The 18,487-nt window shown below is 34.2% G+C and overlaps 1 protein-coding gene across 2 annotated transcripts; it reads right to left on the reverse strand.

Moving 5' to 3' along the window:
- Nucleotides 1-434: 434 nt before the first annotated feature.
- On the reverse strand, nucleotides 435-6,571 carry LOC130968460 (zinc finger CCCH domain-containing protein 38-like). 2 transcript variants are annotated; one of them, XM_057893741.1, is made up of 5 exons: nucleotides 6,328-6,571; nucleotides 4,058-4,170; nucleotides 2,740-3,429; nucleotides 1,556-2,589; nucleotides 435-706 (listed from the first exon to the last, which is right to left on the reverse strand). In XM_057893741.1, the coding sequence occupies exons 2-5, from the start codon at nucleotides 4,074-4,076 to the stop codon at nucleotides 677-679; spliced, it is 1,773 nt and encodes a 590-aa protein (XP_057749724.1). In that variant the 5' UTR covers nucleotides 4,077-4,170; nucleotides 6,328-6,571; the 3' UTR covers nucleotides 435-676. The 2 variants fall into 2 exon arrangements, with proteins under 2 accessions (XP_057749724.1, XP_057749723.1); XM_057893740.1 differs by having other exon boundaries at nucleotides 2,740-3,803.
- Nucleotides 6,572-18,487: the final 11,916 nt, after the last annotated feature.

An 18,487-nucleotide genomic window follows, 5' to 3' on the forward strand; every position in this document is an offset into this window, starting at 1 on the left:
AATAACATAAAGCCAAATTAAAGACTTCTTTATGATACCCAATGCCTTGATATTTGATTCTTTCCCTTTTTAATTATTTTTTGTTTCTAATTTTCTTGCCCTCGGTTTAAAGATCCAGCTCGCTCTTAAAGGCAAATCCAAAGCGCTCAATAGCGGAATCATTACTTTGAATATGCAGTAGTACCTCTATTGAACGTGGGTTGCAGCAATGTCAACAGGAATAAAGTTGACCTGTTTCCTTGTCCTGCACTGATTTATCATGAATCAACAGAGAATGGCATGGGGTTTTGTATTGTATGTTTTCATTCCTTCATCTGTTGGATTCCATGATATGATTGAATTCGACGCTGCATAATTGGACTGTCTAGATAGAAACAGATGTCACTTTCCCTTAATTGCATCAAACAGGTGCAATAAACACAGTATATAAGTAATATAACAAATAAAATGAACCCCTATAAGTATTAGGGTTGTAAGCAAGTTATAACTTATAAGCTAATGTATAATAGCATCAGTCGTTTTTGCCGAGTTTGTATGTACACGAGCTGCAAGGGCTACTACTCCATTAGATTATCAACTGATCTAAAAGGGTACCCAAAAAAATAAAGGGAAAAAGAAAAATGAAGCAATATATAAACATAGTCAACAAATTACACAGCCAAATTTCTACACATGCCTATGCCTTCTGTGCCTTTTCTACATATGCCTGCAATCAAACGGAGAAAAATCACAAGACTTGCTATGAAAACCAAAATTAACATGTCTCAAATGCTATACTCAGATTTAAATGTTGACACAGATCTTTACTGATAAAACAGAACATCTTTGACCAGGGATAGACCTATGTATGTGGGCAAAGACATAAGTGAAAAAAAAAGTAACAATGGTCCAGGTAGATCTTAGTTGAGCAAATTATGATCAACATGTCTATGGTGGTGTTATGGGTGATACTAATTTTCTTATGTTGGAGTCCTTAAGTATGGGGAGCCAATATATATCTCTTTTAGAATTTCAAATGCTTGAATAAGATGTATCTTTGATAAAAGAAGGGAAGTATAGCCAAAGAATCGATCATGCATGTGATCATAGAGAAGGAAAGTTTGAACTCTGGTTCGTGATGGTGATGGATTGACTGTATGGAAGCAATACCCCATGCTCCAACGAGTTGAGTCTTATTCATTTTGTGTTCAAATTTAAGTTGTAACAAAAGTCATGTTGTGTGAGATGATTAAATTTATTAAACTCTCTTTTCTGGTCTGAGATATTCTACTACGTATTAAGTCATATTTAATGATGAAATTTAGTTACACATACGAAAACCTATCAAAATAGGAAGATCTCCATCAAAATGAATCCCATATTTTTGGAAATTGGACAACTCTTTGAACAACCTTCCTGCAACCAACCATCTGAACATCTAAATCAAACCACCTTGAAAAGAGTTACCGGAGTTGCACATGGGCAGAGGTTGATCTATAAAACTAAATGAAATGGGGCACAAGATTTGGAATGCTTCACACATATAATGGAAACTTGTAAGAGAACCACCACTGACCTGTAGAAGTTTGTTAAGCTTTGGTTTTGACAATGATAGGTAGTGGTCAATTTTCTCTTGCGTTTGAGGAATATGTGCCCGCTGCACCGTGCCAACTACTTTATCAGCAACTTTCTTCACAATTGATTTATAATCTTCTTTGGTGATTTGGCCTTCTTTCCATGTTGGTTTTAGCAGCTCCTTAACAAACTCCACCAATGAATATTTAAATGCACGAACCCCTTTAACATCCTTTGTTTTCTTGGCTTCATCAGTTCCACCAGTTTGATCCATGTTTTCCATAGGAATATTCTCTTTCGTGATTTCTTTAGCACATTGTAAACTTTGCTTTTCTTCAGCTATCACTACATCTTTCTCCTTATTAATCTCAATATTTTCACCTTGCAGCTGCAACTGAATAGAGTGGTCACACTTAACAAGTGGTCCTTCTGGAAAGGCAGTTTTACGAGAATAATCAAGATTTTGTCTTGTTGACTTAGATGATGGTGCTGGAATTTCTTCCGCTTCATTTATAACTTTTACAATTGGGGAAAAGTATGGCGGGACGCCATTTGCATGAGCATCCTTAGTTTCAATACTGTCACAAATTGGATCATACTGCTTCTGTGATCCAACGGCAGGATCTGACTTGGCGAACGTAAAAACTGGCTTATTATTAGAATAAGACCCTTCAGATTTGCCTAGTAAAGGAGTATCCCTTGCATCATGAGAATTTGAAGTAGCATTAAGTTGTGGAAGCTGCTTAGCTGAACCAATGATATGTGCCAGAGTGGCTGAGATGCTGGTTAGTTGAGCAAGCCGTTCTTTGCTAACCATGTTCTGAGATAAAGGATCTCTTGAACTAATTTGTGACAGAATCGCCTCCATGATGTTTGGCTCAGCAGTGTACTTTTTCTCCACATTGATTTCCTGGTTCTGCATACCTTCTACAATTCCCACTCTTGAAGCAGCAACGGAAACTGGCATTTGACTTTGACCAACAACCTGACAGCTTGAAGCATTTAGATACTGAGCATTCTGATTAAATCTTTGTCCTGGCAGAACAACGGTACAAAAGTTTAGGTTTTGCGTAATCACATTTGAAAAGTTTATGACGTTTCTTATCATTGCATGCCACTTTAATAAGAGAATCCTGTTTGAAAATTTGGAAGTCACCAACAATAACATCAAGCATGTGATTTTACCTGGAGTAACTTCTTGTTTATTCTGCTCATGCTTCTCTTCAGTTCCGCAGAAAGATCCCACACCAAACTTCCAATCGGGAGACATTTTTTCATCACCTGGCCAAATCACTGTATTTATTGACTGGGTACTGCGCATGTTGTCTCCAGCCTTTTGTGTCTCCCAATAGTTGGTATCGTTCTTCGCACTCGGAAACGGTGATTGAGCATGCACTCTGCCCTTATCTAAACGGCAGTCCAATACATCATTCATTGGCCGATGAGTGAAACTCGGCTCTGTGGCACCTGAAATTCTGTTTGTGTTGTCCTCAACCAGGTTTTCTGTATCAACGACAGCACCCAAGTCATTCTTTTCTGGACCATCCCAAGCTTCATCTACATCAGCCATGTTGCTTTTGAAACCACATCTGTCATCCCTTAGCCTTCCATTCGAACTAATCGAATCATTCAATTTTTGTATATCCAATGCCTCATGTTCACCATAATAACTCGTCCTATCATCCCTTAAACTTCTGTTAGGCCTCTGAAATGCTTGACTATCATGAGAAAACCTGCAATTTTTACCGTTTCGACAATTGCCAAAAGCAAAAAATTTGCAAGGAATATCCCCACTGTGATTTGGACGATGCGCACCATCCCACTCATAAGAACTCTCCATGTGCCTCCTATCAATTTCCCTTTCTCTAGTTGATTCTGCAACGGAAATTTCACGAAACCCATCAGAATTGTCGTGATGATGTACATACTTGCATGATGCTCCCATTCTACACCATCCTTTTGCAAAATTAATACAAGCATCATTAGATCTTCCACTTCTAAGAGAATAGTCGCCACCCTCATGGGGTGCAGAATATCTGAGAGCTCTGTCTTCCCTGCTTCTACTTTCCCAGCCATCATCATAGTTTTGATTATCATCATGAAGGAAATGGCAATGGCTGCCTCTTCTGCAGTTTCCAACAGCGAAATCTCTACATGGTCGTGTTGATCCTCCAGACCTCATTCTTTTTCTGTCACTGACTTCTGAATCCCACCTGAAATCGCATGCAGGGCTCCTACTCCGGCTACTTCTAAACATAGCAATTTCCAATGCAATTAATAAAACCAAAATCATCTGGAAATTATGCGCATGCAGCAATGTAAAAGATCTAAAACTTCTTAGAGTAAAAAAGAAAAAAAATATAACTCAAAAGTGTACTAGAATGACCTTGAAATTAACGAAAAACTACCCTCAAAGAAACTTTTCTCTTTAGCAAAAGCACAGACATGAAAAATATCACAGGGAACTGATTTGAAACAAAAGTATGGAAGATGACACGTATACCTTGCAAATTCAGCATCATCTCTCAAATCCCTCCTTGAAGAGTGCTTTCTGCCAGGTTCACTCATCTTTCTTCCCGCAATGTTATAGGATCAATTTAATTACTGCAGAGTTCTCTGAATTTGGAACAAACACCAAAAGAAATGTCATAAATCTGATATATATGGCAGGCTAGGAAACAGAAAGAACAGAGTTTTCAAATGAAAAGAAGACTAAAAAAAATGACCACAAAAAATCTGAAGCTACAAGAACTGTCCCGTCGAAGTTCACATCAAGTCACCAACCACGGGAGTCAACAACTCAGTAATCATAACCGAACGTTTTTTAAAACAGAAAAGAATTTAGAAAGAGAACACAAAAATCCATTCTTGAAAGAAAAAACGCATGCAGAGAAGCAAAATTAAATCATTAATCCCAGTTCTATGCTCAGTACGAGACTAGGAAGATTTACTTCAGTCGTACATGTCTCGATTTCTATCTCATGCATACCCAAATAAGTGCTTGAGTAGGTATCATACGTCAAGAGTTGAGCCGATACTATGTAAGACTCAGTATATTCACAGAATACGGATGGAAGGAAAAAGCTACTATGAAGCATGTTGTTGGTGGTCGATCAAAATGAAAAAATAAGAGTGCTACTTGGAGGAATGATAACGAGAAATAAAATCTATCCACCAAAGTGTTAGTTTGCTGTGGCATACATCATTTGATCATGTTTACTGTGGTTACTTAATATTTAATAACCGCTCCCCTTCCCCAACTCGGTTAGGAGACTTGTTTTGTATAGTTAGTTTGCTCTCCTTATTAATCACAAGAATTTCCCGATTGAACTTCTCTCTTTTCATGAGAATTTTATCTGTTCTAGTTCTTTGCTTTCATCTCTGCAACATTTGATTTGCTGATAATAACTTCTTCCCAGAGGAGTAAAAATCTTTTATCGTTGTAATTGTTTTACCTTTTTCGTTTTATATTTTTTCAAGTCTTTTACTGTTTTAAGTTATACTGTGTATAAGAGTGCTAATGAAATATTGTTACTGGACGTATGGGAACTTGTTAGAGGCATATGTGTACTTGTTAAACCAATTCTAAGTAGATAACAAATCGAATACCTTTGACTGATCGCCAACACCCGAAACTTCAAGAAACGATTAGACTAAGGATGCCAATAATGCCTCAGAATGGCGCACAAACGGATGTAATTGTAAATTTATCTCAATAATGCCCAAAATCTCATTCTCACAACTGGATAGTGCTATGACTAATTTATCTAACAATTTACGTCTACCGAGATGATACAATTCCACATTCTAAATATTGATGTGAATTTAACTTCAGCGACGAGTAACGAAGGTGCTTGCCAATTTGAATCTCCAAACAGACTACAAACTTAGCAACCCTATTCTGAGAAAACCATGAAAAAACTACATTCATGATGGATCTTGTACAGCATCTTTATCTTTACAAAATCTATAAATGAAGAATAAGAAATCAGCTACTATCACAATCACAAAGCCAAGTAATCCATTATTCATTCCCCAGTGGAAAGCAACCCAACATAATTTAGGTGTTAAAAAAGATCCACCAAAGCTTGTGGAAGAATCAAATGGCATTGAAAAGATTATTTGCAATTTTTGCACCAGCTACTTTGAGTGCAATTGGTGACACCCTCCAGGCATTAATGACAAGAAGATTTGATAAATACTGCAGAAACATTGTATCTTGAATATTAGCACTTACTCTTACTCATGTACATACAACTAACTAAAGCATTATAGAAGACTGCCAACTCCACTACCTAACAATTTCCAATTTCTTATCATCTACTCAACCAGCTAGGTGCGCGGTTTATACGGATCCAAGACTTGTTTGTTTTGACCTTTTTTGGGGATATGAAGTGCTATTATAGGTTTTCTTCCATTAATTTTAGTTTAATAATATTTAAGCATTGTAAACAGTGAAACTCAGTAGGATTAGGGATAGTAAAGAAGATCATGAGAGTTTCATATCATACAAAAGCGCTGTAAATAATCACGAATAAGTAGCAAAAGAGGATCCTGATTCAACGGCATCGCTTCGAATTCAAAATCATAGGGCACTAATTACCCATTCTCGCGTTTAAAAAGGCAATAAAGACATAGGAATAAGAAATAGGCAGAACTGAGTATCAAAAAAGGAAATAAGCAGAACCAAATCAAAATAAAAAATAAAAAATAGAATAAACCCTAGAATAGGAATAGGAACAATAGGAAGAGCGGAAGATGAAGAGTACTGACGAGTGAGTGATGATAAATGATAGTAGTTATAGAGCGGAAGAGGTGTTAGCGGTTGCAGAGAGAAAGCAGAGTAGCGCAGCAAAGGGGGGCATTCGTCATCTGATTCCAACTGCAAGCTTCCAACGGAACTTGGGAGTGGCCAAGTAGGCAAGCAAAAGAAACAGAAACACAGAAACTGAGACTCGCACTGAAACTGTTGCCGTTTCGACAACCACACTCAACAACTCTACTGTCTTATGGTATGGGTGGCCCCCACAATTGGATTTCGCTTCTTTTGGTGATTTTCGCTCCCACTCATCCTCTACTCGTAGATAGGTTGTACCAGGCGCGGATATTTGGTTGAGTTGTCATATTTTGTATATTAGAAATAGGGTTGTTTATAGTTCGACTCGATTCAAAAATTTCGAATTTTTTAGAGATTAATTTAGTGTGATCTCATCGGGTTTAGGATTGGATAAGAATTTTAAAAATAAATCTGATCATTATTTTGAGTTGGATTCGTGTCATAGTTTGAGTCACCCAAACTCAATTCAGTGGTTCGGTCATCATACACAATTAATATTTTGTGTTATTAGTGATAAATAATAGCTATTTTTATGTGAAATTTAAGTATTATAAACCTTAATATTTTGTGTGACTAATCATTATAAGACTATAAATTAATGTTTTATGTTTAAAATGCATAAGATTTTAGACTAATACATAATATTGTGTTATTTGTATTAATTTAAATATTTGGTGTTATTAGACAATATTAGTATTGATTGTGGTTATGCTTTAATTTTAGAGAATGGTTGGTTCTTGTTATATTTTTCTAAGTGAATTTTACGATGTCAAATAATGGTTGGAGTCATAAAAATTTAGATATTTTCACATGCTAGCTTACAAGAAGGTAATATTAACGGCTCGATTTTCACCCACTTTTTATCCGGTATAATCGTGACCCGAAAATGTGTAGGTTTCATCAGGTCTAGAACTGGGTTCATGTCTAACAAATAGATCTGATATATATTTCGGGTCGACTCTGGGTCACATCAAATCCGGTTTCACCCGATCCATCCTTAATTAAAAATATTTTGGATAGATATTCATCGACTTTTGTTTGACATATTTGTTTGTCGTATCTAATTGTGTCTTAATAAAAAAATAATTTTTTTAAATATACTTAGATATACCTAAATACCATCACATATCAGCATGTCCAATCTTTTTCTTAACATGTATTTTTTAAATGAGTTTAGAAATAATATATATTATTATTTATTAAAACAAAAAATATTTTAAATATGTTATATAGTTAAAAAAGACATTAAAAAATAGTTAAAAAATTATTTTATATTTTAATATTAATAAAATATCAAAATATCATAAAAAATTTATTTAAAAACTACTTTATATTTTATATATATGTCGTGTCCTCGTCTCTATAAAAATTTAAAATCTGTGTATCCGTGTATCCTGTGTTATGTTGTGTCATGTGTCCCTGTCAATGTCCGTGCATCATAAAATTAAACTATTTAATTAGGTAAAAATTAGGTAAATCTATTAAATTATCATAAAATCAAAATACTACATTATTATTCAATAATAATTGAATTATGTATAAATTTAGTTTAATTCATGCTTTTATGTAATATATATAATTATGGAAGAGTTTCTCGCATAGTTGTCTAAACTTATCCAGAGATCAAACTAGTCAAATTACGGGATTCAACCAGTAGATCACAATTGAATCGGTTGATCCAATCTTATTTAAATAAAAATATAAAATAATATAAAATTAAAATTTAAAATATATGTCTTCTTTACAGAGTTTATAGTTTATGTCTCCTCTATAGACACAAGCTCTCTTTTGTTTAGTAAAAATCTGCCATGGAGCACTTGCCAAATAAAGGTTTTAGTCTTTTGAGTCCTTTCCAACTCCATATAATGGTCCATATTGTTTTCCTAGATGCTGACTAATTTTTTATGACTTTGTAGATGGTTTCTGTAGAGAAGTCTTCATTTGCCATGTGCCTCCAACCTATTTGGTCATCTCCATGGCTTTGTTGGGTTCAAATAGAGCAATAACCTTTAAGATTGTCTCCTCAAATAAGCTTCTTCTTATTTTATTTTTATCCCAATTATTGAACCTGTCTGTGCATTTTTAAACACAGTTTTTTGTGCTAGTTATATTGTTGGTTGCCTTATTGATCAATATTCCTTCTTTTTCTAGCCAGAAATCCAGCCAAAAATTGGTTGACAATCCATCACTAATATGGTGGATAATGCATTTCTTGAAGATTGGCCAGAGTTTCACAAGCTTTTTTTAAAGAGGCGAGTCTGACTTCTTTATTGTATGTTGGTTTAGATCTCTGTTGTTATTGCAATATTTGTGAATCAGAACTTCTACCCATAGTGAATTAGGTCCTTCTTTAATGTTTCGTATGATCTTAAGTAAGAAGATATCATTTATAGTGTTCAGGTTTCTCATTTCCAATCCTTCTTCATGTTTAGGAGTGCAGATAGTTTTCCAATTAATAGTATGAAATTTTTCTCTAACTATTTGTGTCTCTCCAAATAAATCCTCTTTGAAATTTTTCTATCTCGTTGCATATTCCTTTGGGTACTCTGCTGTGTTGTGGGGCTTATCACGACTTGTGCTAACGTGACTCTACATGCTAAGGATAAGCATTTGCTTTTTCATCCTTTTAACTTATTTTTTACCCTTTTGATCATTGACTTGAAGTTCTTTTTCTATTTCCTGTTATTGTTTATCGTAACTCCTAGATATCTTCATGGGGAGTTTTTTTCTTTAAACTCATTTTTTCTGATAATTTTGTGTTTAACTTGCATTGAAGTGTCCTTCGAAAATATTATAAAAAACTTTGCTTGGTTAACTTTGATGCCTGTTTCCATGTAGAATTTTCTCAAGGTGTCTTGAATTTTATCTAATTGGGTGGGGGTAGCTTCTGGAAAGAGTAGTAGATCGTCAGCAAACATTAGGTGGGAGATATTTTGCCTATTTCTCCGCACTTTCATTGGTTTCCAATTACCCTCTTCCACCTATAACTTGATATTTTGAGATAGCTTCTTCATAGAGATCACAAAGAAGTAGGGAGATATATGATCTCCTTGTCTCACTTTTCTCATAGGGTTAAACATTCTAATCTTCTTTTCGTTCCAAAGAACGTAGTTGACTGTTCTGACTCATTGTATAATTATATTGGTGAACTTGGCTGGAAGCTTGAATTCTTTTAGTCTTTGCTCTATAAAGTCCCACTTAATTCTGTCATAGGCTTTTTCAAAATCTATCTTAATGGCCATTTAGCCTTTTTTACCTTTAATTCTTTTGATTGAGTGCATGAGCTCCTTGGCGATTAAGATATTATCTTGTATTTTTCTTTCGAGAATGAAGCTGAATTAATAGGGGGATATCTCTTGTTCAACAGGGGCTTCAATCTTTGAACTAGAATCTTGGTAAGAATCTTGTATTTTACATTGCATAGGGCAATAGGTCTAAATTGGGTTATAAACTCTAGGTTTTGGATTTTAGGAATATAACATCTTACCATACAGAACTTTTCACTTAAGTCATAAAGTTATAGTGGTTAGGCATTACTACCCTTAGACCTATACAATACATAGACATACATCCATATGTGTAGAAGGAAAATAGTAAAATATGAACCTGGAAGAAAAGTGATGAGAGAATTATCGTTGATTAAGAATTTCTCTTATAGAAAAGAATTACTTCGTTGTAAGCATAGTTCCAAACCAACTAATAATTCCCCATCAAAATTTAAAAATTGTTCGTCACAAGTACAAACCCCAATGAAAATCGAGAGTATTTAAATCTCGGGTTGTCTCACAAGGAATTGCAATGAAGTGCTCAATTATTGGCTATGAAGAAACAAGAGGGGTTTGATTTGATGATTGACAAGAAAAGTAAATAACAAGAAAGTAAATGACAATTAACTAACAAAGGAAAGGAAAAAAACTCTTGGCTAAGGCATGAAAATTGAGATCACCATCCTTGTCTACAAACCATATATTGATAATTATGAGGGACCAACCCATCAAGTCTACTTCTATGCTTGATCAACATCAACCCATAAGTCCCAACCTAGCTACTAATTGACTTAGTAGTAGGCTAGCATTAATGGGTATCAAATTGACCACCAAGGGTTCTCAAATCACCAATTCAATGAGACCCAATGATTCAAGGTCACTCAATTCCCCTAGCCTAGGACAAGAGTGTAGAAAACTACTCTACAACTAGTGGAAACATTTCATCAAACACCTAGAGTGCAATAAAAGTAAACATCACAAAATACAAGAATTAATGAAACCATAACTAACACAAACAAAAAATCAACAATAGCAACTAAGATAAACATAAAAAGACATGAAAACATGAAATTGCATTAAAAGGGAATTAAAATCTAACAAGAGTTCATCAACATAAAAGAGAGCAAAATAAGAAATTAACAAGAGAAGTAAATAAACCAAAGCGCTAGAACAAATAAAAGTAAAGAAAAACTAAAATAAAACAAGAATTAAAACTTAGATCTAAGAAAATTGAAATAAGAACCCTAAAATCTAGAGAAAGGGGAGAGCCTTTCTCTCTAGAATTCTATCCTAAAATATGATGAAAAATTATACTATGACTACTCTCCCCCCCCCCCCCTCAATTCCACTACAATTCTTGGGTTCAAAAGCATCAGAAATGAGTTGGATTTGGGCCTCCTTGAGCTCAGAAATCGCCCCCAGCATATTGCCCTTAAGTTGGTCATGTGCTGCTTGTCACACGTATGCATGGGCCACGTATACGTGTCGTTTGCAACTTTCTCTTTCACGCGTTCGTGTCGGTGACGCATACGCGTCGCTGGCAAATCTCCTCCCCACGCGTATGCGTGAGTGACGCGTGCGTGTGGCCACTAATTCAGCAAATCCTCATTTCTTCATGAATTCTCCATTTTTGCATGCTTTTTCTTCATTTCTTCAACCCAATCTTTGCCTTCTAATCCTGAAATCACTAACAAACACATCAACGCATCGAATAAAATTAAAGTGAGTTAAATTTATCAATTTTTGGGCCTAAAAAGTATGTTTTTAATTTTAAGCACAAATTAGGAGAAATTCAAAAAATCATGCTATTTCATTGAATAAATATGAGAAAAGTTGATAAAATCCCCTGAATTCAATACAAGATAAACCACAAAATTGAGTTTTATAAAAAAGCTTTGACGTCATCACCCGTTATACACACACGCAACGTGATATAGTCAATGGCACGAACAATAATAAAATAGTGAAGCATAAGGAGTTCAATTCAAAATACATATTTAAAATGTATACATAATAGTTTCTAGACTTGACCCGCAGAGATAAGCTGCCTAGACTGAAACATCACCAGAGTAATACAAATATAAGTCCATCTCTCCAAAAAAGAATCCTATGTAAGGAAAGTGCATTCATATACAACACAAATAAAAAGGGGGAGAGATCTCTAGTCATCAAAAGAAACCCAAAAGTCCAACCTCGTTGCTTCACCTGAACTCTGCACTCTCACCGAGGTATGCAACAATCTGTATTTAAAAAAAATTAAGAGAATAACAACGGGTGAGAATCCAAATATTTTTAGCAGGATAACGAATCAAAATAATGACTATATAAGGGAACATGAAGTCTCTAGGCATTCATTATCTCCAAAATGACAGGATTTTCAAAAGTCTAGGGTCTTAACTAAGCCGTTTAGGGTGAACTATCTAAGGTGTACATAAAATTTGGATACTCTACGGTCTCGTCAATCTCCAACCACATCTCAACATGACTCATTTTTCCAAGGGAAACAAACATAATCAATTACATTACAAAAAAATTACAACAAGAGAATAATTAAGCCAAGTAATACATGTAATTTGTAGTGCATCCCCAAAAAGAACATCCCAATCTTATCACAAGTTAGTCTCAGAGGGAGAGTGTCCTGTCACCTCTTTTTGGAGGCTAGCTAATTAGGGATTGCGTGTCCAGCCATCTTTACAATCAGAAAGAATGTGGACGGGACAAAACCACCATCCCCACAACAATCATATTTCATTTAACAACTTTTATAGGGAGATTATTCATATTAAATTCATTTAAACCCTCCCCAACAAATTTAAAGCCTTTAAAATAGTTTTTAGACTCAAGATAGATATTACAGGAGGGTACAAGCATGCCAAAAAGGCTTAATAGTTCAAAATCAGTGTTTATGAAAAATTAGCAAAATGGTGCATAAGCACGCTAGGAGCGTGCGCGCGGAACTTGGTTCGTTTTTTAAAGAATTCGCAATTGATAGCAAAACCTGAATCTATTTTGAAATATTGGCAATTGATGCGTACACATGATAGATGCTTACGCGCACAACCTGATTCAGCTGGTATTTCTGCAGAATCACATTTTCAACCTCCAAACTTCAAAAGATTACAACTTTCTCTACAAAAATCATTTTTCCTTCGTTCTTCAAAGGCAATAAACTAGACATCCTCAATTTTATAATAAAAGAAATCTCATTAAATTTTAAGCTCCGAGAGTCAAGTTATGACTGCCCAATATTGGGCCAAATTCTGCAAAATTATAAAATTTGCTCCTACTCTCTTCTTTTTACTCCTCTCCATCTTATCCATAAATTTTTCAACAACATACAATCCAAGCAAACCACCATCCACTTTATCATATCACACTATAATTCTTTAATTAACCCTCTCAAGGAATTAACCTAATCCTTAATCAAACTCAATCATTAAAACAAGACCTCAACAATATAATTTGTCACACTTGATCAAAGCTTATATTCCTAATCAATCAACAATATCACCCAATACAACATTCACATACCCATTATCGAAAATTCATTTCCAACACGTTTAGGCCAACAATACACACTAATAACATACCAAGCTATAGGAAAATCAACCAATCAAGGCCTCCTGCTATTTTCATTCAAATTCATTATCATTCATGACAATATATTTTACTAAACCATCATCAACAACAATTCATAAATATCCTCATGTCAACTATCCTAGAATTTCACATAACATTATATAATATTTACTTGAAAACAAAACCTGTACCTTAAATGTGGTAATCTCGAGCCTCTTGATCTTTCTTCTGGCCAATCCAAGCCTCAACAACCCTAATCAACCAATTTTATTCACTTTTCAACTTAAGGTTTCATACAAATTGAAAAAAATAGACAGAAATTTTTTTTTACCTTATACCATGTGAACTTAGGATAAAAACTCTCTAAAATTTAAGCTAGAGCTTCTCCTAAGGAATCAAAATCATGCATTTCAATCTCTCACTATCCAAAATGAAAAAACATGGAAAAAGAGAGAAATAGAGTAGAGTTCTTGTAATTATTCAGCAAAAAAGTTATATAGAAATGAAGAAGGAGATGAGAGAATCGCATAGCTACAAACGGATCATCAATCGAAGCTCTGGTTTGTGAGACAAGTGGATTTAAAGGGAGAAGTGAATAGTGCTCAACTCTCTTTTCTTCTCTCAACCACGTTCTCCATGCTTTGAAAAGGAAAAAGGGTTTATTTGATTTGTGTTGAAAAAGAGAAAAATGGGTACACGCAATCTTGTTCTTTTGCCCATTGGCCCAGTCTAGGACCAAAATTTTAAAGATATATGTTTCAATTTGTGTTTGAAATATTTTTTTTTATCACTTTCACCTTTTTATTTTTTTCATAGGCAGTATCAGACTGACATAAACGTGTATAGTTAATTATGACACTGATATGTATTTTTCTAAAAATAATTATACTTTTATGCTCCAAATAATCTTCTGAATTCAAATCTTATTTGCGAATTTTTAAATTAAGAACTTTAAATTTTTAATCCGAACTGGACGGTTTAAACCTTTTTAACTCAAATTTAAATGATATAATTGGCTAATAATTTTTTTGGATCTTACAGGAAATGAGGGATAGGAAGGTGGCATTGGATTCTTTTATGATGTCCAGTGGTTCCAATACTACTTGATGTAGTCACAAGTTTTCTTTCTAATTATGTCCCAGTTACTTTTGTACAAGGCAATTGGGAATCGATATACTTCTGGATAGGCATGGCAAAAATTCCCGGTGGGGCTGGTACCCACGGGATTTACCCGTCGGAGAGCAGGTATGGGGTTTTTTCTACCCGCGAGGACGGGGGACAGGGCCCTGATGCGTAAGCATCTTTCCTATCTTTTCCTAGTGAATTTGCATTTAATTTGTTGAGTTTAATCAAGAATTAATTATCTTTTAGCCACTATGGATGCTACTTTGAGTCTTGTGCAATTCTGTTTATTTTAGGTAGCATTCGACTGGATTTGATGGAGTTTCTGCAGAAGAAGAGATGAAGGCAAATGATGCTGTCAACCCTAACCTCTCTGCACTCAAACCTGAATAACTCGAGCTACAGAGATCCAATGGACGTGATCCTAGTGGCGTTGGAAAGCTAACTTTCAAAGCTTTCCAACGATATATAATAGTCCACACTTCTCTCCCACCAATTTGGCCAAGGCTGAAGGAGATGACCAACGAGGAGCGACGCGTGCGCGTACCTGATGCGTACACGTGACATGCGAAGAAGACCATCGACGCGTACGCGTGACTGACGCGTATGCTTGACATGCGCCACGTGCAGAAAACCGCTGATTGCTATAATTAATTTTGAATTAAATTTAAATTTTATTTTAAAATAGAAAAAAATATTATTTTAATTTTAGAAATTAGATTTTAAATTAATTAGGATTAGATATAAAAGAAAAAAGAAACTTCTCTTCAGAGGCCATTCCACTTTTCATTCCACCTCATCCCAATTTACAGTTTACCAGAATTCTTATTTTCTCTCGAAACTATGAGCAACTAAACCTCCACTATTAAGGTTAGGAGCTCTATCTATTTGTATGGATTGATTCTATTTTTTTTTCTATTTAATTCATGTACTGATTTATAATTTAAGAATTATTTTCATTCTTTATTTTATGAAATTGGGTGGAACGGAAGTATGACCCTCTTTCTAATTGAGTTCTTGTAAAATTTGGAAAAGCTCTTTACTTGAACAATAGCTTGAAAACATATTCTCCTAAATTCTAATTATCTGGATCTAACGGGATACGTGACATATAATCCTCTTATTTTTGGATAATTATGATTTTTGTGGCATAATAACTAGAATTAAACTTCACCCCCTAATTGGAATCAATTGACTAAGGAATTGGCGGTTGATGAGAGTTAGAGGAGACTAGAAAGGTCTAAGGAATTAGGGTCTAGTCACATATAGTTTGCCTTTGAATTAAATCTTGCATGATTAAAATAAATTAATAAGAAAAGCCAATCCAAAAAATAGATAACTCTAAAACCTTAACTACCTTCTTCATATTGTTTTCCCAACTTATTTAGTGCCTATTTTTTGATATTCTGAATTTACTGTTTATGCTTTTAAATATCAAAACACTATTTTCTGCTTGTCTAACTAAGTAAATTAATCAACCATTGTTGTTTAATCCATCAATCATCATGGGATCGACCCTCACTCACCTGAGGTATTACTTGGTACGACCCGGTGTACTTGCCGGTTAGTTTGTGGATTATAAATTCCGCACCAAGTTTTTGGCGCCGTTACCAGAGAATGACTGTGATTGACAACTACTCGTTGTTTGAATGCTTAGATTAGATAATTTTTTCTTTAAATTAATTTTTTTAGTATTATTAATTTTGTGTTCTATTTCTTTTTTTTCTTTTCGTTCGCGTTTTTCCTGTCCCCGTGTCTTCTTTTCATTTTTTTTATTTTTTTTATTTCTCTAACTTCAATTTGATTTTTTTTAACTTTCTTTCGTTCTTTTTTTTTTCTATTTTTCTTTTTAATTTTTGTTTTCTTTTTTTTAGTTTCTTAATTATTTAGCTTATTTTTTATTTTTTTGTTTTTGTTTTTCTTTTATTTTGTTTTATTTTTGTTTGTTTTCATTATTTTTATTTTTTATTTTGTTTCTTTTGATAAAATAATTATATATATATTTATTTTAAACAAAAAAATCTTTCTGTTATTTATTCTTTGTTTTTCTATTTACCACATGGTGCGTTTAATTCTGTTTAGTATTTTGTATTAAGGAAAAATAATGGAGAGATATCACATGGGTTACTACTCACACCCAAGTAGTGATTCATATTATTGTGGATGAAGAAACTATCCGAATTTTGGTTGGCAAAGTCAAAACCAAAGAAACTTCAGTGCTCCATGTTCCAACTATTAAGAGCCACCATCTCCCTATTCATACCAAGAACCACCACCTCTTTATCCATATCAAGAACCATCATCTTTCTACCCATATCAAGAGCCACCATCTCCCTATTCATACTAAGAACCATCCTCTTTTTACTCTTATCAAGAACCATCATCTCCTTTTTATTCATATCAAGAGCCACCATCTCCTTATTCATATCAAGAACTATCAGCTCTTGAGCTTCTCATGAAAGAATTCATACATGATATAAGGACAAGTGTAAAAAATATAGGAAAATATGTGCAGTTGATTATCAAGTCCCAAGAAGAGGAACAAGCAAATTTCTTCCCAAGAGATATAATGCAAGATCCTATGGAAGAAAGTGAGGAAATCAATCAAAGGAGTTCATACTCCAGTGAATTAGAGAACTTTCCACCCTCACACATGGAAGAAGAGGAAGATGCAAAAACAAAGGAGGTTTTAAGGGATGAAAACAATTATGGGAATCTACACTCTAATGAAGCAGAGAGTGGCATAGAGGGTGAGTTTATTGAACCACCAATTCAAGAAGTTTTTGATGAAGGGTACACTCTAACCATCACACAACACCCAAACTTTGAAATTAAAGAAGTGAAGGCAACCAAAGAAAGCACTGCAAAGAGGATTGTGACCAAGAAACAGAAGAAAATATCCATGAAAAAGAGAAGGTCATAAAAAAAATAATCCAACCTCTACCCCAACAAGCAAGGTAAATCAAGTTAACCACAATAAAAGAAAGCTTGTTAGGAGAAATTTATATCAGGGGGAACTAATTTTCACCTCTCCCCCCTTGGAGACATTTCTTTTAACCAACTGGAGAAAGAGGAAGAAAATTCAACAATCAAGTGTCAAGCTAGTGACATTAAAGAAGCACTTGTTGGGAGGCAACCCAACTACTAGTATCCTTGTTTTTGCAGTTACTGTGGTTTTAATTTTATAGTTATTTTGATTTTAGCATTATAGTTATTTTAGTTTTGGTTTTAAATTACTTTATCTAATTTTTTTTAGAATTTTACTTGTTTTACATGTGTTTTGGTCATGCAGAATGATTAGAACAGGAACAGGAGCAATTAAGAAGAATTTTTGACACCCTGTTTTCAGATTTTCTTTGCTTGAGGACAAGCAAACTTTTAAGTTTGGTGTTGTCGCTTCGGTTTTGGCATTTTCTGTTTATTTTAATAGCACCAAAGGGAGATGAATGTTCTTCTTGGAGGAATGAGATGGCCACCAGCATAACTGAGGTGGTTTAATTCCTTTCATTCTATTTCTCTTCCGTTCTTATTTTATTATCTTCTATTTTCTATTGCTTTGATTGCCTGCATGATCTTTAGTACTTTCAGTTCTTAGATTTAGTTTCATTTTGTCATTTGCTTTTAGTTAAAAAAAACAAAAAAATTTTTCTCATGTATTGCTCACTAATCTTGAATTCAAAAGAAAAAGAAGTGATATATTGCATGAGAAAGTGAGTTTATATTTAAGATTAGTCTTGTTTACTTAAATGTGGTGGTATTATTTGTGATTCTAAATGAATAACATGAACAGTGCATATTTAAATTTGAATCAAAGAATGCTGATGTACATGGAACAGGAATTTAGAGAATTATTATAAATTATCTGCAATAAGTGAAAGTTTAATCCTTGAAGCAGAAGAAACAACAAAAGAAAAATAAAAGCAAGGTCCAATGCTGTGAGTATCAACGACTAGGGAGGTCAGACATGATTAAAAGCTCAAAGAGTTGTTTCCCTGGTCATATGCTTGTGGTGTGAATGTGTCAATTAATCTTTGAGACAGAGCACTAAGAGTCGAGATCAATTGCATTTAACAGAGTATACCAAAGGCTTTGAGCACCACTGTCTGGGAGTAACTGAAAGAAAAATCAG

Source organism: Arachis stenosperma, chromosome 3 (genome assembly GCF_014773155.1).
Source record: "Arachis stenosperma cultivar V10309 chromosome 3, arast.V10309.gnm1.PFL2, whole genome shotgun sequence".
Classification (NCBI taxonomy): Eukaryota; Viridiplantae; Streptophyta; class Magnoliopsida; order Fabales; family Fabaceae; genus Arachis; species Arachis stenosperma.

Coding starts and splice junctions, on each gene's coding strand:
- LOC130968460 (XM_057893740.1), bottom strand. CDS start 4,122: ATGAGTGAACCTGGCAGAAAGCACTCTTCAAGGAGGGATTTGAGAGAT. Junction 2,590..2,739: donor TAAACAAGAAGTTACTCCAG/GTAAAATCACAT, acceptor TTGTTCTGCCAG/GACAAAGATTTAATCAGAAT. Junction 707..1,555: donor AGCTTAACAAACTTCTACAG/GTCAGTGGTGGT, acceptor GTTTGATTGCAG/GCATATGTAGAAAAGGCACA.